Source organism: Podarcis muralis, chromosome 6 (assembly GCF_964188315.1).
Source record: "Podarcis muralis chromosome 6, rPodMur119.hap1.1, whole genome shotgun sequence".
Classification (NCBI taxonomy): Eukaryota; Metazoa; Chordata; class Lepidosauria; order Squamata; family Lacertidae; genus Podarcis; species Podarcis muralis.
The window spans coordinates 72,737,522-72,761,399 of record NC_135660.1 but is presented as its reverse complement, the minus strand read 5'-3'; the positions used below and the strand labels follow the sequence as shown (position 1 = coordinate 72,761,399).

The following is a 23,878-nucleotide window of genomic DNA, read 5'->3' as shown; positions in this document are numbered from 1 at the left end:
AACGGCTCGCCATTGTCCTGTCAGCAACCGCCGCTAGAGGTCGCTTAGGAACCGCTTCTCTCTTCCTCCTTCCCCCACACTTCGGCCACCTCACCACCTTTGGACGGCGGCGGCGGCGGCGACCGCTTAGCGCAGGAGCGCTCGAGGCCCTGCGGCGCTTGCTCGCTCTCTCTGACGGGGATGCTTCGGAGAGGCCCGGCGGAGCCATGGACTTGGACGAGGCCTTCGGCTTGGTGGGGGAGTTCGGCCCCAGGCAGAAGCGACTCACCGCGTTCCTGGTGCTGCTGCAGGTGGGGGCGACGCGCGGGGCCCGCCCGGCTCCTCCTCCTCCCCCCCCCGCCCGGCCAGATGGCGGTTGCCCCCATAATTCCCTCCGCCTCAGCCCCTTTTGTCACGGGGTGTGTGGCGCGTGGCGTGCGTTGCCAAGGCAACAGCCAGGGCGCTACGTGGACCTGGGCGCGGGGCAGGCAGGAAGCGGCTGCGCTGCCTCGTGGAGGTTGGTGGCGCCTCCCGAGGGAGGATGCTGAGTTTGGGGGGGGGCTCAGAGGGGAGCGACGTCGCTTGTTCCTGCAACGCAGTTGCTGGTGAGAAGGATGCTGCTTCCTTTGGAAGCACCTGACCAGCAGGACTCGCCCTCCGGGGCGCTGGGTGTGTGGAGAGGGGAGAGACCTCCCCCTGTGGAATATTTCATAGAATTGTAGAGGGGACCCTGAGGGTCATCTAGTCCAACCTCCTGCCCAACGTGGGGCTCCGACCCACAACCCTGAGGTTAAGAGTCTCATGCTCTGCACGTGCTGCGGAGAGGCTTGTCAGCCTGAGAAAGTAGCCCGTTTGGAGAAGGAAAACATTGGTGCTAAACCTCCGCAGCCATGAGCGATATCTTGGGGAGAAGAAAAGGCTGATGACCTATCCCCCCTCTACTAATTGACCAACTCACCCCGCCCCCCGAAAAGTGCTGCTTAAGATTTTGAAGTCACTTGTTGATTTTATCTTGTGTTTTTATGTTGTGAACTTCCCTGAAATCTGTGTATGAAGGGTGGTATACAGATTTAAAAATAAATAAAATCTTTTGAAGATGGCATTTCTAGTTTATCATTCCCAAGTTGTAATGGTGTTCAAAGTAATATTAATAACATGGTTATTACCCTGGCACAAATGTTATGTTATGGTTCTGATTAGTGGATGTATGCTGGGCTACTCTAGATACAGTAAGCCCACAATTTACATTCATTTAACTTGTGCGCATTCAACTTCAGGCTGGTGGCAAAAAAATTAAAAGGGGCAGAGGAGGACGAGGTTCCAGGGAAATAACTTTGGCAATCCGACCCACCATTGAACCCATGGGTTCTAACTACATAATTTAGGAAAGAGTGTAAGTTGTGGGCTTGCTGTATGAGTGCTTTGAGTTCCACTGTTGTTAAAGGCCACAAAAAATAATATGTGGAAAAGGAGATGTGATCTTTTAATGGAAATTAAGATGTAACTACAACACTGCTGTCATGACTTGGGGATACTGCATTATCATTTCCATAATTGGGGCCCTTATTTGAAAGATTATTTAAAAACTTGGAGAGCTTCTTACATACTAAACACTGATTAAAGAGCTGTTGAATATGATAATGGAAAATTCACGTCATTGAATATAATAAAAAGTATATTACTAAGGAAGATTTTCAAGACCCCCAAATCCCACCCCGTCCTTAAGAATAGATAGAACAGGAGATTTTACCATACCCTGTTGGTTTTAAATTGCCAGGCATTTCAAACTGTGTGATCTTAAGCATAAGCTAAGTCCAGTGGGACAAACTCCATGTGCATGGGGCTGTAGATTCACTCAGTGGCAAATAATTAGTCTTTTTGTTGTTGTTGGAATGCCTTTGTATGAACATTTGGAAGATGCTAATTGTTTTGATGGCCAGTGTGTTTGTGAAGTAGAAGATTATTGCATACTGCCTGTGTGGTCAGCTACACAATAGAACCCATTGCAGGATTCTTGTCAGTGAGAGAAAGTCCAGCAAGCATCAGATCTTGCCTTTACAGAAACAGTGGTCTCAAGTACAGTGCTTTACTTGGTTCCATAAAAATGAAATAGCAACCAATCATATGTATGGCAGGCAGTAAAAAGGCCTAGATGCAATAGATGTAGGAGCTAAATTCAGTTTTTCCTATCTGTACAACTCTATACTGGGTTCTGTTTCTTGGTCACACCAGAGCATGACTGAGTGTTGGGACCTGGCATGTGTATTTATTTATTTATCTCACTGATCGCTCTAAATAAACTCTCCTTGTTTTGCTTTTAAGGTGTTTGTGGCCTTTCAATCTATGCTTATTGTGCTAGTGGGAGCAGTGCCGGAATATCATCTCGACCTGGAGGAGATTCAAACTAGTACTAGTAGGGAGGCTCTTGCAAAACACGTCAGGTTTACCAGCAACTTCACATCCATAGCAACAGAGGCAAGTATATTTTGCTGCTGTTTCTTAGCATTCTTTTCTATTTTTTAGGTTTCTTATTTTGCCCATATGGCTTCAATATAGGATGCTGCCTCTTAAAACCTTGGAAGAAAAGAACAGGTTAGGCTTGTGTGTATGTTGCAATTCTTTTTTAAATGAGAACATGGAATTCACTGCTAAAGAAAAAGTCACTTGAACTAGTGCTCTAATCTTTAGTGTTTCATAGTTCCAACATTTCTCCTTATGCCGTTCAACGTGTAAGTACTACTCCCCTGAGTAAAAATAATTTGTTAATTCTAATTCTTCAAGGCTTAGAATTTACTACAGTATAATCTGAACCCTTTTATAATGAAAGTGTCATAGTGTTACTTTCACCACATATTTACATTTATGTATTTTAAAAGTCTCACAATCCTAATTAGTCTGTTTAATGTACAGTCAAATACTGCTGTGGGCATTTTGAGTGTCTTTTGCTGTTGGATCTCTTCTCTTTTGTTGTCTGTATTTTTTAGGATCCAAAGAATTTTGCTTCTTCTTTCACGTGTCCCAGGGTACTTTGAGTTTATAGTACTTAAACAGCAGTGCTCCTGCTCCTGCCACTGGCAACCTTGCTTATGGAACAGATGAGTTTCAGAAGTAGTTTGTAATATGTCTGGCCACAGTTATCCATGTTTAGGTGACTTCTCAGTTTGACTACTGCAATGCACTTTACATGGGGCTGTCATGGAAGACTGCAGCTAATGAAGAACACTATGGCTAGACTCCCAACTGGGACCAGATGAAGAGATCACATTTCAGCTGTACTAAAACAACACTGTTGCTCAGTAAGTTTCTGAGCCCAGTTCAAAGTCCTAGTCTTATTCCTGAAAACCTCAGCATATTGGAACCTGAATAGCTATTTCATTACTTCCTCCCACATCGGCTGAGATTGTCATCTGAGACTTTCCTCCAGTTGCTGCCATTATGGGCAGCAGGTAGTAGTCAGGATGAGAGAATCTTTCAGTGTGGTCTCATCACCTTTGGAATGCTCTCTCCAGGTACCCAGGCACCCTCAAAAGTATTATTTCAGCATCAGGCAAAAAAAAATAAAAAAATTATGTTGAGAACCACTATAGTTTAAACATAGAGCAGTTTTAACCTTACTGCCAATTTAAAAAGCAGTAAAGTTAAAGCAGTAAAATGGAGGCAATTTTTGTTCATATGCATTGTTCTGTTTTCTTTTTAAGAAGGCTCCGTTCAGTGGAAGGGAAGCTTGCTTCTAGCTGGATGTCTCTGGGAAGAGCATTCCGTAAAGTGGATATCACTGTAGAAAAGTCTCTGTTCCACATTGCTTTTAAATTGTGCCTCCACAAAGGAAGATCCACAGAGGAAGGCACCAGCTCTCAGAGAATGTGGCCCCACACGCAGTGCTCTTGATGGCACCTGTTATTTTGTTTTAAGGTTCAAGAGATACAGGATGGTGATACCTACGTTGCATTAATCACAGTTGACTTCAAATATCATCTAGAACATTTAATAATAGGTTCGTGCTCCACAGGTGCATGTTTCCTACTAAAGAGGGAAACATATTTTTAAAAAGCAGAAATGATTTTATATCCTTGCTTGTTTCATTTTTGCTGAATAAAAATTAGACTTTTTGAACCACTCCTGCTGCCCATTAAAAGAAGGTTAGTAGCAATCACTTGATTTTACAAAAGAACAAGAAGGGGGGAAGGGGCTTTTGTTAGAATCATCATGTTGATAACATAGAAAGTTAAACAAAAGTTGGAACATGCATACTGCTTCTCCCTTAGGAACAATCTGGTCTGTTTGCCCAGCAGGAAATTAGTAGATTGGTTAATAAGCGGAGTCTGTATTCAGCCTTCTTGGAAGTCTGCAAGCTGTTTCTACAACATGCAATTCTTTTAGATCTGGTTCTATTACCAGCATTACCAATGTGCTTCACCACTGATAATTATCACTGTTTTTAGGGCAAATGCAATAAGGATTATTACAAAAACCCCTGGGAGCCGCTGCCAGGCAGTGTAGTAGGCAATTCAGAGCTACTTGGACTAAAAGTCTGACTTGGTATAAGGCAGCCTCCTATGTCTGTGCTCTTTTTGTGTCTCAGGGTATGGTCTGAAGGCACATAAGTCTACCACCTTGCTGAAGCTAAGCAGGTCTAGGTCTGGTCAGTGCCTGGATGGGTGACCACCTCGGGACCACATGTTCGCTGCCTTGAGTTCCGTGGCAGAAGAGAGGCAGGAAATAAATGTAAGGAAATAAAATTAATAAAGCAGTGATGAAAAGCTATGGCTATAGAGGTTGCATTTTTATCACCTCGGAATTGTATGTGAGAAAGTGATATTGTCAGATAGTTTCTCTGGCCCTGGCTTAGTGCTCTCTGGTGCACCTTTAGATTATTTTTAAACTTATTATTTCTCTTGCTACTTGTTAGCCATGCTTCCCTGCCTCTATGTGCATCTCTTTCAAACATTGTTTGAGGCAGCATTTATAAATTTGAAAGGGCATGGGATTGGGTGTGTGCAAAGCATTTGCTCATCCAGAGTTCCATGTGCCTAGCCTGATTTCAATGTTTAAGGATCATTTAAATTATTTTCTAGCCCTTATCCATGTGGCACTTGCATGCTACTGATTTGTGTCCATCAGGGAAGATGTACACATATGTACTAGTTGTTTACATAAAGGGTGGTGCTCAGGTTATGAACCCTTTAAACATGGAACTAGCCTGCTTGAAACCCTTTGAAGGTGACTGCTCTTATGGGAACCAGCATTTTGTTTAAATTTGGGCCCATCATTGAAAGAGATGTCACACAATTAGTATCTTCCAAGTAGCCTCATGTTGGTGTTCTTAGTATTTAAATTGATTTGTAAGCACATGCAAACATGGATACATTTTCTGCTTTCCTTTTTACTACAGTACACTCAAGTGTTTGTGCTCTCTAGCCTTAAACAGTAGCCAGTGTAGTACCTTCCAGATGTTGTTGGACTCCAGTTTCCATCAGCCCCAGCCAGCATGACCAATGGCCAGGGATGATGGGAGTTGCAGTCTAACAACATCTGGATGGAACCACACTAGCTACATTACATTGCATTCTGGAGAATTGAAATGGTGGGACCGAGAAGTTGCTCAGTGATTTATAACATCATAAAATTCCTGCTTTTGCAGATGTATGCATGGAAGTGCTTATGATTATTTTGAGCGGTGTACCTCTGTGTTCTGGGTAAAATCACTGCTGGAATAATCATATAATATTCTGCACATAAATCCTGATAGCTAAACGTCCGTTCTTCATAAACTGGATGTTCTTGGTCATGTCAAAACTTCTGATACATCTTAGCCAGATGGCTTAGTTGGTAGAACATGAGACTCTTAATTTCAGGGTCATGAGTTCAAGCCCCACGTTGGGCAAAAGTTTCCTGCCTTGCAGGGGGTTGGACTGGATGACCCTCGTGGTCCCTTCCAATTCTATGGTTCAAGAATTTGCCAAAGGCTTGAAGGTATGATGGGCTCACAAAGCGTATTAAAATTATATTGGTATATGTTTTTCTCATTTCAAAACTATTATAAAAATAGGCATAATAAAGCTTGATAAATGTAATATGTCAGTTTTTGAAAACTGGCTCTTGTATTGCTTTGGTAAATGTTTTAGTGTTTGGGTGTGTGTGTGTCACGCTAAGATCTGTATTTGAGTTTTGTGCATTTATAAACTGAGTGAGAGCCAAACATGTAAGTAAGAACTACAGATGTAATAAGAAAAAAAATATGAGTTACAGAAACCAAACTTATAAGAAATGTCAATGTAGATTAATAAAATGCTGGACATGTTCTTAGCATCACTCTTAATTTCAATATTTTATCCAACTGCATTTTCATTTCTTATAACGGTGGTTCCTGTAGCTCATCTCACCTTCCCGCTTGGATTAACACCCAATTGTATGGTGTTGTTTGTTTTTGTACTTGTACTGATCACTAACCTACATATCAAGGACTTCATCAGGAGCTCTAAATCTGTAGCTTCCTAGAATTACATTGAAATATGAGGGCCAGCTGTTTAAACAAGGAGCCGTTATGAATTCAGCTCGATATTTTGCTAGTTACCATAGTAACCAATGTCAGATTGCAGTTCTTTCCTACGCAAAACTCCAAAATGTATTCCAGACCAGGGAGCTCTTCTATGTCCCTAATGGTCTGAGATGGATATGCTTCTGTGCTCTCTTCTTGAGATGGCTTCTGAACTTGGGGGTTGTAGAAGGCATTTTACTGTTCCTATTGTGCAATTCTACCATAGTCTTTTTTCATTCACAGCCAGGCAGTTTTGCATGCCATGTGGGTATTAAGTAGCCTCTTGTAGAAAACCAACATATAATAGGAAATGCATTGTAAACAGATACTTGGGAAATATAGTGCACCAACAATTTACCTTTAAACTTCAAATCTGATGTGGGAAGGTAGAATAAATTTATGTTCCATGTGCCAGAATATGGGTCTTGTCTGTTTCCTGTAAAGTGGGAGAAAATTTTGAAGTGCAGTTTAGGTTGGCAGGAGGGTTCCTGCCTCTTTCATTTGGTAGATGTTACTTTAGCCTGACTGGGAGTTTAATGAATCGGGAGCAGCAGTTTCAGGAGTATGTAAGCAAGTATGTATGCAAGCAAGCAAGCAAGCCAAGAAAGGATTCAGCAGTCACTTCCTAACCAATCTCCTGGCTGCATTGGAAATGGCAGCAACTTGTTTCTGACTAATGTGCCTGTTGCCATTACACTAGTTTCTGACTAGTGGGCCTGCTGAGATTAGATAACTTGTCACTGGTTTGTTACTATGTTTTAACTGAAAAGAGTCCTTTTTTGTTTTTAACAGTGGTATTTAATCAGACATGAAGCATATAAGGTGAGCCTGGCAGCATCCTTGTACTTTGCTGGGTTGCTTATTGGAAATATATTGTTTGGTCAACTGTCAGATAAACTGGGCAGGAAGCCTGTGTATCTAACAGGTAAGATGATATGGAAAACTGTGTATCTGGCACAGTCTTTTGGTTGTTTCAAATTTGCGAGTTAGTATCAACTAGGTTTTTTTTCCAGATTTAAGTGATTCATACTGATGGTGTGTGAGTGCCTTATTTGTGTGTGTATACATTTATACACACACATTATATTTCAGAATTGTTTCAGAATCAGTACACAAAATTATGAAATTACAAAATAAAATTACGCTGTAATACTAAATGCACTTAACTAGGGAGAAATCCCCATTGGATGCTATGGGGCTTAACCTCTAAGTCAGCAGTCACCAGCCTTTTTGGGTCTAGAGCACACTTAGAATTTCCAGAAGCTGCCAAGGGCACCACTCACAAAATCACTGCCAGCTCCAAAAGTATAGAAATAAAAATGAGATGGAAGCATAAAACATCAGCTGAGCAGCTCAAGAAAGCCCTGCTGCTGCTGCTCCAGCTCATGTGAGGTGGAGGGGAAGTGAGACTGACTCAGCTGATGTGCGGGGATGTTTCCCCATGCATCAGCTGAGCAGCCTCAGGCCTCAGTATCTGCTGCTTTCCGGTACATCAGCTGTTAACCGGGAGGTTGAAGAGCCTCAGCAAAGTTCTGCTCTGCCTCCAGCTTGTGAGGAGACCCTCCCAACAACAACTATGGAACAGTCCTTGCTGTAGAGCATTCAGAAGAAGCAAAATAATAATAATAATAATAATAATAATAAAAAGGGTTGCCGTATCCTGCCTCCCAATATTCAGCTGAGACCCCTCTCCTGCAGCTGCCTGATCCGTGGGACCAACAGGCAGCAAAACAAGTGACAGGTGATTGCCACACTTCCTCTACTTCAGCACAGATTTGAAAGCCTCTGAAGTAGCTGCCTGTTGAATGCTTCACATAGCTGTGAGGCAGCAAAACAAACAAATAGAAAAATAGAGCGGCAAATGTGTGGATCTAAGGACTAGAAAATAAGAAACAGGCAAAGTGCATTAAAGGGAAAGTGTAGCCCTGTAGGACACATGGGATTCCTGCTGCTTGGTATCCAAACAACTCACTCATCAATCACAACTCTGATTTCACAGGAAGGAGCAGCCAGGCTTCATAATTTTCTTTCAGGGGGAATGAGGGCTAGGAACTTCTCTTTTTTTAATGAATGCTCAGTCAGGTGCCAGGTTGGCAACCCTCTGCTCCAAGTAAACATGCACAGGATTGCAGTGTTGTCTTGTAGAAGGAGCATCCACAGATTTCCATTTGGACACCTTTGACGTTTTAGATATTGCTAACACATTTGCAAGCAACATACATTTATGTCCATACAAAAATAACTTAGTAGGAAGACTTTGGGGTTAAGTGGTAGCTACAACCTCTTATAAATATAGCATATTTGATTATTTCTAAACAATAAATCTTAATTTGGGGTACTGTCAACTTATGTGTGTATGCATAATTTGTCTCTTGATGTTTTAAGATACTAGAAGTACAGTATGATCTATTTCAGTGGAGCTAAGTTTTCACCTTTGGTGGGGGGGAAGTTATTATTTCTCCTTTCACCTTATTTTTTCTTCATTGAAAACTGCAATCCTATACATACTCAATGGGACTTACTTCTTAGGAGACATATGTAGGATTGCACCACAAAACTAATATTTTTTTTTACCCATTATATGTTTTGTGCAGGTCTTTTCTTAGATGTCATTTTTGGGTATGTTTCAGCATTTGCTCCAAACTATGACATTTTTGCAATGTCGCGCTTTTTCGTTGGAATTACAAATGGTGGTATGTCTCTAGTGTCTTTTGTTTTGACACAAGAATATGTAGGAAAATCCTTTTGGGCACTGACAGGTAAGAGATGAGAATTTGATTCAGTCTGCTAAAAAAAAAAAATGCAGTTCCTAAAATTCTGGCAAATATATATATATATATATTTAGTAGGTCTTTATTTCTGATGGGAATTTGATTCTGTGATTCTGTAGAACCAGTTACTAAAAACTGTAAAATTTTAATACTTTGTGTTTGGGGCTTTCTGCCGGTTGTGTCCTACTCAGAGTAAACCCATTGGAAATAATGGCTATGACTAGCTTAGATTCATTAATTTCAGGGCATCTATTTAGGTGGATACAACACTGAATTTGTTCAGTCAATAATTTTATGACAGGCCTTTTTTCTTTACGATAGATATTTTGCTTCTTTGCTTTCAATACTCCTAATTCTATTGCTCAAAAACTTAAGCACTGGCAGAAGCACATTCCCACTCCCCCCCCCCCCATAAATTTCTGCTGTGGCTTTCTTTTTCTTTTCTCTCCCTCCACCCAGTCTTCCTTCTTCAAGTAATGATTCTTAGTGTTTGAATGAGACTTTCCTGCCCCTTAAACCACACATGATGTTAAATTTGTGTCTTGGGGGAGACTGAGCAACTCTTAATTCCTCACACCCCCATTTTGGTTTTCAGCAGGAACGTTAGAGCAGTCAGGGAAGCCTTTATGACCTTTTCATTTTCTTTCTTGAATGTTGTCCTGCCTGTGACAGTTAGGCACTGCATAGAATTATTTTAAAATGCTGTCCTCAGGCAGGATCATAATCCAAACACTCTTGTTTAGCACCACTGAACTAACCATATGTCAGAAGGCTAGTTTATCACTGAGGACAAGTGATAACTTGTACTTTGTGAAGAATGGGCTTTCATAGATCGAACACAGCCACTAGACTTCAGTGCTTTTCTCTGTGTATTTCTCTTTCCAGTGGAATTTGCCCAAACCCTCCAGCCCTATAGGCATTCTGTCCTTGTCCCATTATCATCATGTGGAGGGAACATGATGCGCCTGCGCCTGCTGTTACATCCTTATTTCCACCCGGCATCAACTTCAGCAGGAGTCTGAAGATGGGAGCCTGCTCTACATGTTTAGGCCTCCCCATGTCATTATAAACCCTTCAGGATCAGAGTTCTGAATGGTGCAGCAAGCCTACATGTGTAGAGAATGCTTCCCACTTCAGACCTTCCTGCCTTGATCATTGCCTTTCACAACAGTGTTGATGATGTGTGTGTTGTCATGACAGCAGCATCTGAGACTCTGTAAGCTACAGGTTTTGAACTGCAGTTGTGAACTGATCTTATTGGTAACTAGTGCAATTAATAATACGTAAAATAGATTGCCAAGCTTTTTGTTAATCCACAATTCCCTTGACGGACAGATCGTTTAGAAAATTCTGAAAGCCCAAGTAGCATATAGATTAAGGTTGCAGTCATAGTAAGGTGGCGACTCGCAGCACAATCTTAAGCATGTTTACTTGGAACAAGGTTCCACTGTCTTTAGAGGTGTTTAATGTAAGGGTGCATAAGATTGCAGTCTTCGAGTAAAGTGTATTGAAATTGGTGGGATTCTCCCTTCCCCCTCCCAAATAAATAAATAGTTCAGTTTGAAATGTTAATATTTTTGAAAATGGCTTTCGGCCCATTGCCTACATAATTTATGTAGTTCCCATCTCTATTCTGGATTATATTTTAGATTATGCTGAGATACATCAGTTACAACATTTTCTTGCCAGTGTGGTGTAGTGGTTAGGAGCAATGGACTCGTAATCTGGTGAACGGGGTTCGCTTCCCCGCTCCGCCACATGCAGCTGCTTGGCTAGTCACACTTCTTTGAAGTCTCTCAGCCCCACTCACCTCACAGAGTGTTTGTTGTGGGGGAGGAAGGGAAAGGAGAATGTTAGTCGCTTTGAGACTCCTTCGGGTAGTGATAAAGTGGGATATCAAATCTAAACTCTTCTCTTCTTCATCTTTTTTTCAGTTCATGTCTGCTGTTTGTTTTTCATTTTACTCACTTTAGATCCTTGAATTTCAAAAAGTATTCTTAAACAATTGGGATCTAATTTCTTAAAGTAAGTTTGCTGTGGCTTGCTAGCTTGCCTAAGATTCAAGAAGGTTAGAGTATGTAGTTAAGATAGTTTTATTGTACTTGATTCAAATACTAAATTTTATTTCCTAAATGTTTGAGTTGGTTTCCAATTGGCAAAGTCCACAAAGGTGTTTCAGGTCTTTTAGCTTACAGGCTCAAACATGCATAAAGTAACTAAACAGTGTTGCACTTCTCATTAGTAAGGGTTTATAAATTATGGTCTTATTATACAGTCATGTAGAAAAAATCTGCTCCTTTTCCCTTGCGGGGCATACAAGAGCCCGCACAGAGTCCTTAAGTGGGTTCCCTATTGTTAGGAGAAAATAACAGAGGCCAACCAGAGAATATTGAGAAGCAAAGCACTAGTAAGCCTAATCTTTATTAAACTGTTGCAACAGGGTGCTCACTCACCACATGCAGGAGGGAGGAGGAATCCAGAACAATGGTGTGCAAGCCCTTATATAGACTTTTGAAATTGCCCACCCTGTAGCTCAAGACCACCCCAAAAAACATCATACATACATCACAGAAGGAGGCAGTCTACAACAGAAATCCTGTCTGCCAGGATACCTGACAATGGCCAGCGATTGCTTACTTGGGCAGCCAGACCATTCTTTCGTGATGGTAAATACTTTAATTCCTGAATTAATAGGCTCACCCTATTAATACACAAAGATTCCCTAAAGACAGGTAAGCAGAAGACAATGGAGAGGCTTTCCCATTTCCTTCCTCCTTGCAGAGAAACATTTGAGGTCAATTTGGGAGAGTCAAAATGGTTTCAGGATTGCTCTCCTGTACTATTTCAGACGTGTGGTTTATATACTTATGTATGTGTTTGCCTTGTGAATTTATGAACATTAAATTTATATATATGAGACCTTAAATTCTTATAACAACAGGTTGGCCCAAAAGGAGGTAGGCTGCTTTAGAATCCACTTTCTTTGTTCTTGACTCAAATTCACTGCTATCATTCACAATAATCCTTTTATCTGACTCCACTATTCTTTCCAACTGCCAGCCTGAAATTTAACTGCCACTTTGTTGTATGTCAGTTATGTGTACCCATATAATCTGTTGTGATGAATTTCATTGATTCAACTGTATACTTACTTTTGGGTCACCCTGTATGTATACTTTCTATGTGGAGAGACTTATAGCCATAGTTAATGAAACCTCTTGCTTTTTTTCTATTTTCAGGTTCATTAACAAATTTGACATTTGCGGTTGGCATAGCAATTTTTGCATTATTGGGTTATTACATAAGAGAGTGGCGTTTCCTTGCCTTCGTATCCAATTCTCCAGGACTTTTCTTTCTCCTCCTCTCTTTGTAAGTAATGTTTTGTGTATGTTATATAACTTGCAAACCAGAAATAAAGTATTATTACTGGAGAGCAGACTAGTAAAGGTAGAATTTTGAAATGACTTGTGTTCTAAGTAAAATAAGTTAGAGGAACTTGGGGGTTTTTTGTTTTGCTGTCCATAATCAAATGCTTACATATTGCTTATGGAACAATATGCAGTAATCAGAAGAAAAATCCAGCTGGTTGTGATTCTCACAAACACCCCTTTGTATGCATGGAAGTCAAGCTTGGCAGTGTTTGCACATGCAGTATAGCTTTATTAGAATTGAATGACTGAACAGTTTTTGTACTTTTACAGATTCATGAAAATAATTTATATATATAACCATAATGGGTGGATATATAAATAATGTTGTGGCTTTGCTAATTTGGGAGCCAGAGAACTGGAAGTAATCTTGTTTGTTGTCATTCTGTACCAGGATGATTAAAATATTTTGATAAATTTGGCTAATCTCACATTGGTTTGCAGATTCATAATTTTAAAAGACTGCAGATCACTAGCATACACTATTTTTACCTGCTTTCTGATAGATTTTGTCAAGCTTTGAAAGGCTAGTAATATATGATGATCTAATGAAAAGATAGTTGTGTTAATATACAGATTAAAAAAACCCCAAAATAATTATCCATGGCATCTCGGTTTGAATGTTTCTCTTTACAGCATGCTTCCAGAATCACCAAGATGGTTATACTCCCAAGGGAAGACAACAGAAGCAGAGAATGTGCTACAATACATAGCCCTTGGTAATGGGAAAGAAAGACTGTCTGTGAAACTGAAGCAATGCACAGGAGCAGTAAAAAAGGATGATTCAGCTTCTGGTGTCCGAAGCCTCATTAAGCATCCAGTCCTTCGGTGGCGCACTGTCATCTTGATGTATATTTGGTAATTAATAAAAAGAGCTTCTCAGGGTACATGAATTAGTTGCACACACAAAATAGCAAACTTTGGGCTGTTTGGAAAAAATGTTATTCTGTTGATGCCTCATTGGAACAACTTCAAAATTACCTGATGTTTCCAAAAGTAGATAAATATTTGGAAAGAGCTATGAGTTTTTCTGAGTAGTGAGGCATTATTTTTTTGATTCTGCCTCTTCTGCCTCCAGAGCAGAGTTGAAGTTTTTGTTTCTTTCTTTTTCTAAGTTTCAAAGCCATAAGCTTCTGTGGTATAATGCTTAAAGAGATAATCATTATGAGAAGTATAATAACGGAACTATTATTATGAATTCCATTTAGAAGTGTGTATGAATGTGTGTCTAGGGGGGATTTAAGAGCACAAGGTCCATTTTTTTTTTAAAAAAAGCAAATTTATTTTTTAAGGTTATCACTCCACAAAGAAGGTTACAACTGAAATAACTACTATACAGTATTCATTATTTCTTGATGGACTGCTTCATATGAGTTGGCTTTGTTTTATTACTGTAGGTTTGGGGTCTCCCTAAAGTCTTTTGTACTAAAGATTATACTGGATGTTGATACAGTCGGAACCAGGTGCAAAATAATCACTTGCGGTGTACATGCAGAGAAATTTTCTTTCTCTGGTTCTTTTAGGGATTGAGAAAGAAAAGAAGTTGAGCTGCCTATATTCTAATTTGATTTTGATCTTTCTGTATCTAGTTGAAATGAAAGTTGGTGTGACTGAGGTTTTGATGGTTTCAACAGAATCTTAATCCAGTTGTCTAAATTTGTTGTTTATGGCACAATTACCTTATTGGTGTATTTGAAATGCACCTGAACAGGAATTGCACCACAAATGATAACATAACATAACATAACGTAATCGGACAACTAGCAAAATCTCAGGTGGAGTTCTGTTTTGGTCCTTGCTGTTATAACTTGTACATGTAGCATTGTTGTATGCTTTCTTCTGTTGTGTACATATTCTTTATATAGTACAAAGATAAAGGTTACTGTTGCATACATCCCTGACATTTAAGGATCTGCATTAGCTGATCAACCTTTAATTGATACATTTAGGTATGTATGCAGCCTTGTCTATTATGGCTTAACGCTGAATGCCGGAGAATTGGGAGGAAACCTATATCTAAATGTAGCTCTTTCTGGCCTGGTAGAAGTTCCAGCATTTCCACTCTGCATGTTCTTCATTGAAAAATCATGGTAAGATTTATTTATTTATTTCCACCCTTTGGCATCTTTGGCTTTCCTTTACTTGTATAGTTGACCCTTAACAGAAAATATAATATCATTTCTGCTACATTTTCTCTTTAGGTCAGGAAGACGTAAAAGTACAACTGCTTTTTTGATATTTTCAGGCCTTGCCTGTATATTCACCATGTTCCTACCAGAAAATAGAGGTGGTGAGTATATGTCCTTTTCTAAGTAAACATTAAAGGTAAAGGTAAAGGGACCCCTGACCATTAGGTCCAGTCGTGACCGACTCTAGGGTTGCGGCGCTCATCTCGCTTTATGGGCCGAGGGAGCCGGCGTTTCTCCACAGACAGCTTCCAGGTCATGTGGCCAGCATGACTAAGCCGCTTCTGGCGAACCAGAGCAGCGCACGGAAACGCCATTTACCTTCCCGCCGGAGCGGTACCTATTTATCTACTTGCACTTTGACGTGCTTTCGAACTGCTAGGTTGGCAGGAGCAGGGACCGAGCAACGGGAGCTCACCCCGTCGCAGGGATTCGAACCGCCAACCTTTTGATCGGCAAGTCCTAGGCTCTGTAGTTTAACCCACAGCGCCACCCATGTCCCTAAGTAAACATTACACACACATAATTCATCTCATCAAAAGGCATGAAAGCAAGTGCATGCAGTATTTTAATGTTTTGTAAAAAGAGAACTTCTGACACAAGCTTGAATCTGCCATTTGAACTTAAATACAAATGTCCTTGAAACAATTTCCTTGTCTTCAGTGGAATCGTCTCCAAATGTGGCCAAATCAGAACTTTGCCTTTGTGTGTCATTTTACTTAATGGGGGAAGGTGGAGCTGATAATGGTAACACATTTCTTTCAAACTCTGTTTTAGGATTTTTATTCAGTCCCAACATCTTAGCTTTATATGGGAAATTGACTGTAAGTGCTGCTTTCAACATCGTATATATTTACACTTCAGAACTCTACCCAACAGTAGTGAGGTAAACAATTTTCTTTTTGTATTTTTTCTAAAAATGTTGGCTTCAAATCCCATACGATTCTCATATACCAAGAGCTATAATGCGCAAAGAAATGAAACCTCATCAGCAAGTGCATTCAGCTTACAAGCTACAGGTGTGCCAGCATTAGCATTCCTGTTCCTGAGTTACATGTTTAGAGGCTTGAATGTTTTAAATCATGGAGATTTCTCCACATTTCAAGTCTTTCTGGGACAAAATGATTCCTATATACTGCTTTTTAAGGATCCCATATGTGATCAGCTGATCGCATTTGAAACAATATTGCATGCTTGAATACATTTCTCTGCTTAAACATTTGAATTGTTACCGGCCACCCCAGTCCCTGCCAAGGCATGCCTGGGATTCCAGGGTCTGTGCTCCTTTAGAGAATTGAAGATGTGGTGGAGATTGTCAGAGCTTTAAGAAGTATGATTTATTCATGTATTTACACCTGAGTTTGGATGGAGGGAGTCTAGATCTTATAGCAATGTCATCTCAAGAGGGACTTGTTCCCCACAACAGTGCAGCACTGGAATCCAAGACATCTCTCCCAGCCTCCCTTCAGCCAGCTTGCCCAAGGGGGATCTCTGTCCTTGTTCTCTTCCTTCCACTTTCCAGTAAAAGGTAAAGGTAAAGGGACCCCTGACCATTAGGTCCAGTCGCAGATGACTCTGGGGTTGCGGCGCTCATCTCGCTTTAGTGGCTGAGGGAGCCGGAGTACAGCTTCCTGGTCATGTGGCCAGCATGACTAAGCCGCTTCTGGCGAACCAGAGCAGCGCACGGAAACGGCGTTTACCTTTCCGCCGGAGCGGTGCCTATTTATCTACTTGCACTTTGACGTGCTTTCAAACTGCTAGGTTGGCAGGAGCAGAGACCGAGCAACGGGAGCTCATCCCATCGCGGGGATTTGAACCGCCAACCTTCTGATCGGCAAGTCCTAGGCTCTGTGGTTTAATCCACAGCACCACCAGTACACTTTAGCAATCTCTGTCTGCCCAGGACCAAGGATTCCAATTAGATGGGCAATCAACACCTTTTGTCATGTTAATGGATTTGTTCTCATCTGGAGTACTGTGTCCAGTTCTGGGCACCACAGTTCAAGAAGGACACTGACAAACTCGAACGTGTCCAGAGGAGGGCAACCAAAATGGTCAAAGGCCTGGAAACGATGCCTTATGAGGAACGGCTAAGGGAGCTGGGCATGTTTAGCCTGGAGAAGAGGAGGTGAAGGGGTGATATGATAGCCATGTTCAAATATATAAAAGGATGTCATATAGAGGAGGGAGAAAGGTTGTTTTCTGCTGCTCCAGAGAAGCGGACACGGAGCAATGGATCCAAACTACAAGAAAGAAGATTCCACCTAAACATTAGGAAGAACTTCCGACTGTAAGAGCTGTTCGACAGTGGAATTTGCTGCCAAGGAGTGTGGTGGAGTCTCCTTCTTTGGAGGTCTTTAAGCAGAGGCTTGACAACCATATGTCAGGAGTGCTCTGCTGGTGTTTCCTGCTTGGCAGGGGGTTGGACTCGATGGCCCTTGTGGTCTCTTCCAACTCTATGTTTCTATGATTTCTATGATTCTTCACTAGCAGGGCCAGGCTGGTTTGCATAAGCCAGGGGTCTGCAGCCTAAGGCCCATGGGCCACAAGTGGCCCACGGGGGTTGTTTAACTGGCCCGCAAGCCGCCCCCGAACCAAGCCACCTGCTTGGCGAGTCCCCACGCGGGCGCCGGAAATCACAGGCGTGCGAGATCCGGCCCACAGAGGGATCTCTGCTGGAGTGAACCAGCCCAGGCGAGGTGAACCTTGCCAGCCCCTGGCACAAGCCAACCCAGGGATTCCTTGTCTGGCACAGTTCTGCAGCTTGTTATTTTCATTCATAGCACAAATAATCAAAATCCTACCATTTATGAATTTCCAGGGTTTTGGGGGGGCGGGTCCCACCCCAAACCTATAACAGTATCATTTAGTAAAAATGTGCTTTACAAACTATGGAGAAATTCAAAAATGGTGTTTTATCACCACCTAGTGGTAAGATGTCATTTTCTAAAATTCACCTTGCTTTTTTCCAGGTTACACAGTATGATGATTAGAAATTGTATGGAAACTAATATAACAAGATAACCAGTATTGTAATACATTGTAATTTTTTTTGATGGGGGTAAAGATTACATGATTATTTCAGCACAACAGTCGTGTTATGCATAAACTGTTTAACAAAATTAAAAGGTTTCAGTGTTGATCCCTTCTTCTCAGGCAAATATTTTGCAGATACTTAACACAAATTCTCTTTTTAAAACAGAAATGCTGGCTTAGGTGTATGTTCAATGACTTGTAGATTTGGTGGTATTTTGGCTCCATTTGTCCCTTCCCTGGTAAGTAATACGACTTTACTTCCCTCCATTGTATTGCATTACACACACGATATTTAACACTAAATGAAGCAGGGATACATATGCTATAGTTATCCATGGCCATAGCTGATATGACCATACTTTTGCACTTTCCTAGTAAATGGTAGGTTGCCTTCTATGGACTGAAAATATTTTAGCACAGTCCATTTTCTTCAGCAGAAGTAGAATATAAGTGTCTTCAACAACAGTACTTTAGCACGTCAAAAAGGTATTGAGTTGTATCCAACTAAGTTATACACACTGTAGATCAGTTGAAATTAAGAAACAATGTTAACCACAGCTGTAAATTTTAGTAGGTCTACTCTGAGTAGGACTAGCATTGGATACAACCCATTGATAACAGGACTTAAAGTGAGCTGTCTTTGAATTATTATTATTATTATTATTATTATTATTATTATTATTATTACTGTATAACCTATAGGGATCTGTATATATACAATTATATTTTTTTTCAAATGACTGTCTTGGGAATATGCATATGAACTGAGTGGGTAATAGATTTGTTGGTATTTGTTCTTCAGTAACTTGTGTAAGTGTGTGTGTATCAATTATGAATTTATTACTAATTTCTTCTAGAAATCCCTTGGCCCATCTGTACCATTTGTGGTCTTTGGAATCAGTGGATTGTCAGCTGGTTTCCTTACTCTTCTACTACCAGAAACTGTGAATAAACCCATTGCAGAGACCATTGATGATTTGCAGACACCTACCTACCAAATACTTAAAAACAAAAAGGCAGAGTAAAAATGATTTTTTTAAAAATTTCTGAAGTAACCTCTGTCCCTATTAGAATCTAGAAAGTCTCTAATTTATTTGAAATCTGAGAGTATTTCCCCCCTTCTCCTTATTTCTCAAATGTACATACTTAATATTTTTTTTCAATGTCTAATGAGAAAGAATTCTCCAAATGTTGGATGTAATCTGTTTTTTATTTGTGTATAGGAAATGATGTTCTTAGCAGAGTTTCTGTGTTATCTCATTCACTCCTCTCCTTGCTTGCTTTTACTTAGTCATGCTGTGACTGATTGGCTATTTAATGTGTGGTATCAGGAAGAGCTCCTGGTTTCATATTTCTCATTCCATCATTATGGAAGCCATCTGGAATATTTTCCTATAGCAACAGACATATGGCAAATAAAACTATGGAAATGGTTGTCTTAGTTTTGTCTGTTTTAGTGGTTGTCATGGATAAGTTTCAGCAAAATTGCCATTGCCACTTTAAAAAGAAATGTAATTCTGATTCCATAATAGCAGTGGCATTTGGGGATTACAGTTATTTAATGTAAACTCTTTAAATCTATAGAACATTTCAAAGTCTTCAGTCAAGGTTTTCAGATGAGAAATATACAATTGCTAATTCTTAAAGAACATGCATTGCACAAGTAAATTATTTCTATTTGACATATGTAGCTATTAGCTGTGGCAAAATTTGTCAGGTAACTTTTTCAGTACAGTCGTACCTTGGAAGTCAAACGGAATCCATTCCAGAAGTCTGTTTGACTTCCAAAACATTTGGAAACCAAAGCGCGGCTTCTGATTGGCAGCAGGAAGCTGCTGCAGCCAATTGGAAGCCGCGTAAGCTGTGCCAGATGTTTGGATTCCAAAGAACAGTCTCAAACTGGAACACTCACTTTCGGGTTTGCGGCGTTCGGGAGCTGAAATGTTTGACTTGCAATGCGTTCGGGATCCAAGGTACGACTGTATTTAAATGCTCATGTAACTGAAACACTTGAAATAGTTAGATTCAATTGAAATTTTGTTGGAGCATTTAGCATATTATTTTTTGCAAAGGCATTTCTAAAAAACACATTTAAAAATCACTTTACGTAGCCCTATAGAAGCAGAGGGACGCGGGTGGCGCTGTGGGTTAAACCACAGAGCCTAGGACTTGCTGATCAGAAGCTTGGCGGATCGAATCCCCACAACGGGGTGAGCTCCCATTGCTCAGTCCCTGCTCCTGCCAACCTAGCAGTTGGTTGCAAGTAGATAAATAGGTACCGCTCTGGCGGGAAGGTAAACGGCATTTCCATGCACTGCTCTGGTTTGCCAGAAGCAGCTTAGTCATGCTGGCCACATGTCCCGGAAGCTGTATGTCAGCTCCCTCGGCCAATAAAGCGAGATGAGCGCCCAACCCCAGAGTCGGCCATGACTGGACCTAATTGTCAGGGGTCCCTTTACCATTTTATAGAAGCAGAGTTATTTATAATTTGTCACACTGCTCCAATTGTTCTAGGACAACATACCGAATGGGAAACATGCTTTGCTCTCTGCCATGTTATCTGTCAGGGCTACTGGATTCTGTGTGTAATGAGCTCTTGAAAGCAAGAGACCTACCAATATAGATAATATTGCTGAGATTCAAGATTTGGTACCATAATTTTCTTGTTTTTCTCTTCTTGCCCCTTTCCTTTTGTGTCTTGCTAAGATTGTGAGCCTTCAGGCAGATACTGTGTTCTCTTTTAATCCCTGTATAGCGCTTAGAAAATGTTAGGTATTATATGTGATTAATAATAATAGTGACTAATAATAATTAGATAACAGTAGAAAAAACAACAACACATTCTAATAATTTATTTTCCATCTGCTTAACAGGTAAATCAGTTAGAAGAAAGCAATTAGTGTGCAAAAACCATATCTTGGTTGAAAATGACAACAGTACTTCCACTGTTGAGGTGTGGTGCCATCAAGATTCAACTCTAAAAGTATTTTGGGAATCTCAGTACGCTCAATAATGTGAACTTAAATTGTGAATGGCGGGAAGGGGTTATACAAACTCACAAGGAACAATGAAGGAGTGAAATATCTATCTTAAACTGCCACACTCTATAAATGTTCTAGGACATTCAGAATTACCTGGTGATTTATGTCTTTGGTAACAAAAGGACCAGTCCTATATTGATTAGATGACTTAACTGTGTAAGTGTTAAATTATACTGGGGATTTTTACGGTAATCCTAAACATGCAAGCAAGAGGAAGGTATTTAATTGGTGCATCTGGTTTATTTAAATAGGCTCAGGATATCCTTAGTACAGTCTTCTTAAAGCACCTTCAGAATGGAGGGTTACAGGTCAGCCTGGAATATTTAGGCGTTGTTACTTTTTACACTCTTCATGATGCCAATATTTTTGTATTTATGTTTTAAGATGAATGTTCCACAATATTTATAAAGACCAAAGATGCCTTTTGTTACTGTTTCAAACTGTTGCTGCAATATGACTTGTCTGTAGTAAGAATTAAATTTATTGCAGTACAAACCTGCTGTTAGAAACAGTTAAATGATCAATTAGGAAATGCAGGTTTTGTGTGAAGAAGCAAGTTACCAATGACGTTCCATGTATCATGGCAGAAAATATTATATATGATTATGGATTGGATACAAATGTGCCCATCCATCTGCAGAAAAATTCTTCCACTCAGAAGGGCTGTTATATAGCCCACATCAGTGGCGTAAAGTATAAAAGTGAAAGTAAATCCAAAACTGTTCATCTTTTTGCACAAGAGCCTTCTGCATAAACTGAATCATGAAAAACACCATAGACCAGGCATAGAGAAACTCGGCTCTCCAGATGTTTTGGAACTACAACTCCCATCATTCCTAGCTTACAGGACCAGTGGTCAGGGATGATGGGAGTTGTAGTCCCAAAATATCTGGAGGGCCAAGTTTGCCTATGCCTGCCATAGACCCTCCCTACTACACTATAGCATTGCAATGAGCTGCAAGCCCTTTGCAATATTGCATTGCCACTTCTTTTCCTTACGGTTCTTTGAATCCAATCCTAACAAGAGTTTTCACAATATGACATCATACCAAAGGGATTTCTTTTCATTTTGCCCTTGATATATGGGGAAATTAAAGGTTAAAATGGTGTTTTGATAGCCTGCTAGAAACAAGGCCTACAGTTTATAGCATTCAAGCAGACTGCTGTCAGCTGTCAAACCATTTTGGTGTCTGGCAGACTCAGCTGACAATGATCTACATTTACAGTTTATGATTTCAGTGTCCAACTATTAAAGTAAAGTAAGCATAGCAAAATAATAATGATAAAACACCCTTACAATACCTGGCTTACAATCCTTTAAATATCTATTATTTATTTAAACATCCTGCTTCAGCACTTGGTTATTAAACTTGACGAACTATTGGGTTTGTGGGGCCTTTTTTATATATACTTCTGCATATTTCATTTTTTAAAGTTCCAGAACATACCAGCCAGAACCTTTTGTCCATGTCACTGGGTAATTCATTAATTTATATTGGTGTTCATGTCCAAAAAACAGAAAAAAGATGGAAGACCCATTTTTTATGTGGGGTTTTGCTTATAATTATGGAAAGCTTTATAAATCTATATTTTTGTAAGAGAAAATATAGCTCCTGTGGAAGCAGAAGTGAGTTGCTAAGATAATTCTCCACCAACCTACCGACACATAATGAAATAGTTCTCATGTCAGATAAATAATAATGTATCTTTAATGAGGCTGTTTTATTCCAATGATGTTTCAAATGGCTAATAAAAACACCTTTTAAATGCTGTGGTTTCTATTCTATACTGTTAAAACGATTCTCTTACATTTATATTAAAATTTTGTAAATCTGTCTGAAGACAGGCTAACATTCTGCCTATGTCTTTCTGTGCACAGGAAGGAGCAGAATCATATAAATCCTTTGGCAAAGGGAAGGGCAAGTATACTGTATACAGGATACCCCGTAAAGCATTACTGGCAGAAACAGAAGTAGCCTCTGGACAATAGAGAAGAATCAGTAGGCTGACTTACCCTGAAAAATGAAGTATGTAGCTCACCAATTTTGCTAAATTGAATGACCCTGTGATTTTGACTTCAGAGGTGTCTCATAATAGTTGGCACCTTTCTGTGGTTTGAATTCTTGCAGCGTTTCTTTCCCATCTCAAATACACATTGCTGCTGATACTTAAGGCTCAAGAACACCCAACCCTCCTTGGTATCGCATGGTCTACACACGTTTGCAGGGCCTGCATATCTTTTTGGGTGAAATCCCATTATTCATTTTCCTTAGCATTGATCTTTATCAAAAAACACTAAGCTAGGGATGGCTAGGGCATGGACTATTGCAGGCATGGCCAAACGTGGCCCTCCAGCTGTTTTAGGACTACAACTTCCATCGTCTCTAGCTAACAGAACCAGTGGTCAGGGATGATGGGATTTGTAGTCCCAAAACAGCTGGAGGGCCAAGTTTGGCCATGCTTGGACTATTAGAAGGCAGCCTGGACTTTATAACATCCTTGCTAGTTCAATATGCAGCCTCCAGGGGGTTGACCATGGGTCATTGTGGCACTTAGTCTGAAAAGGGTTAGCCTTCCCTGCAGTAAGCTGTTGGAATCACTGGAATCTCTTGTTTAGGGTGATATCTCAAACAACTATGGTATCTCAAACGCTCAAAAAGGTGAATTCTTGTACTCTGCCATCAAAAGAGTACCTACAAAATTGATCAAAAAATCTGAGGGCAGGCAGTTCTGAGGGAGGGTAGGCAAGGACCCACAGCCTAGGTGGAGCTCGCTAGTTTGGGGAGTGGGTGTGTGATTCCTCAACTGGAGACAGGTAGGGATCACATGCCTCGTCAAGCCCAGAAGGTATAACGGGGAAAGCTGTCCTGGCCAGGCCGTAGCTCTCCTGACAGATGAT

General features: G+C 40.4%; 1 protein-coding gene across 4 annotated transcripts; it reads left to right on the top strand.

Moving 5' to 3' along the window:
- Nucleotides 1-22,750, top strand: LOC114597173 (solute carrier family 22 member 15-like). 4 transcript variants are annotated; one of them, XM_028729383.2, is made up of 12 exons: nt 1-290; nt 2,302-2,454; nt 7,310-7,442; nt 9,112-9,276; nt 12,528-12,657; nt 13,353-13,574; nt 14,666-14,806; nt 14,918-15,006; nt 15,680-15,788; nt 18,105-18,177; nt 18,796-18,959; nt 20,812-22,750. In XM_028729383.2, the coding sequence occupies exons 1-12, from the start codon at nt 207-209 to the stop codon at nt 20,813-20,815; spliced, it is 1,467 nt and encodes a 488-aa protein (XP_028585216.1). In that variant the 5' UTR covers nt 1-206; the 3' UTR covers nt 20,816-22,750. The 4 variants fall into 4 exon arrangements, with proteins under 4 accessions (XP_028585216.1, XP_028585215.2, XP_077786669.1 ...); XM_028729382.2 differs by having other exon boundaries at nt 14-290; nt 18,796-18,954; XM_077930543.1 differs by lacking the exon at nt 1-290 and adding an exon at nt 4,562-4,704 and having other exon boundaries at nt 2,340-2,454; nt 18,796-18,954.
- Nucleotides 22,751-23,878: the final 1,128 nt, after the last annotated feature.

Coding starts and splice junctions, on each gene's coding strand:
- LOC114597173 (XM_028729382.2), top strand. CDS start 207: ATGGACTTGGACGAGGCCTTCGGCTTGGTGGGGGAGTTCGGCCCCAGG. Junction 15,007..15,679: donor CCTACCAGAAAATAGAGGTG/GTGAGTATATGT, acceptor ACTCTGTTTTAG/GATTTTTATTCAGTCCCAAC. Junction 18,955..20,811: donor AAATACTTAAAAACAAAAAG/GCAGAGTAAAAA, acceptor TCTGCTTAACAG/GTAAATCAGTTAGAAGAAAG.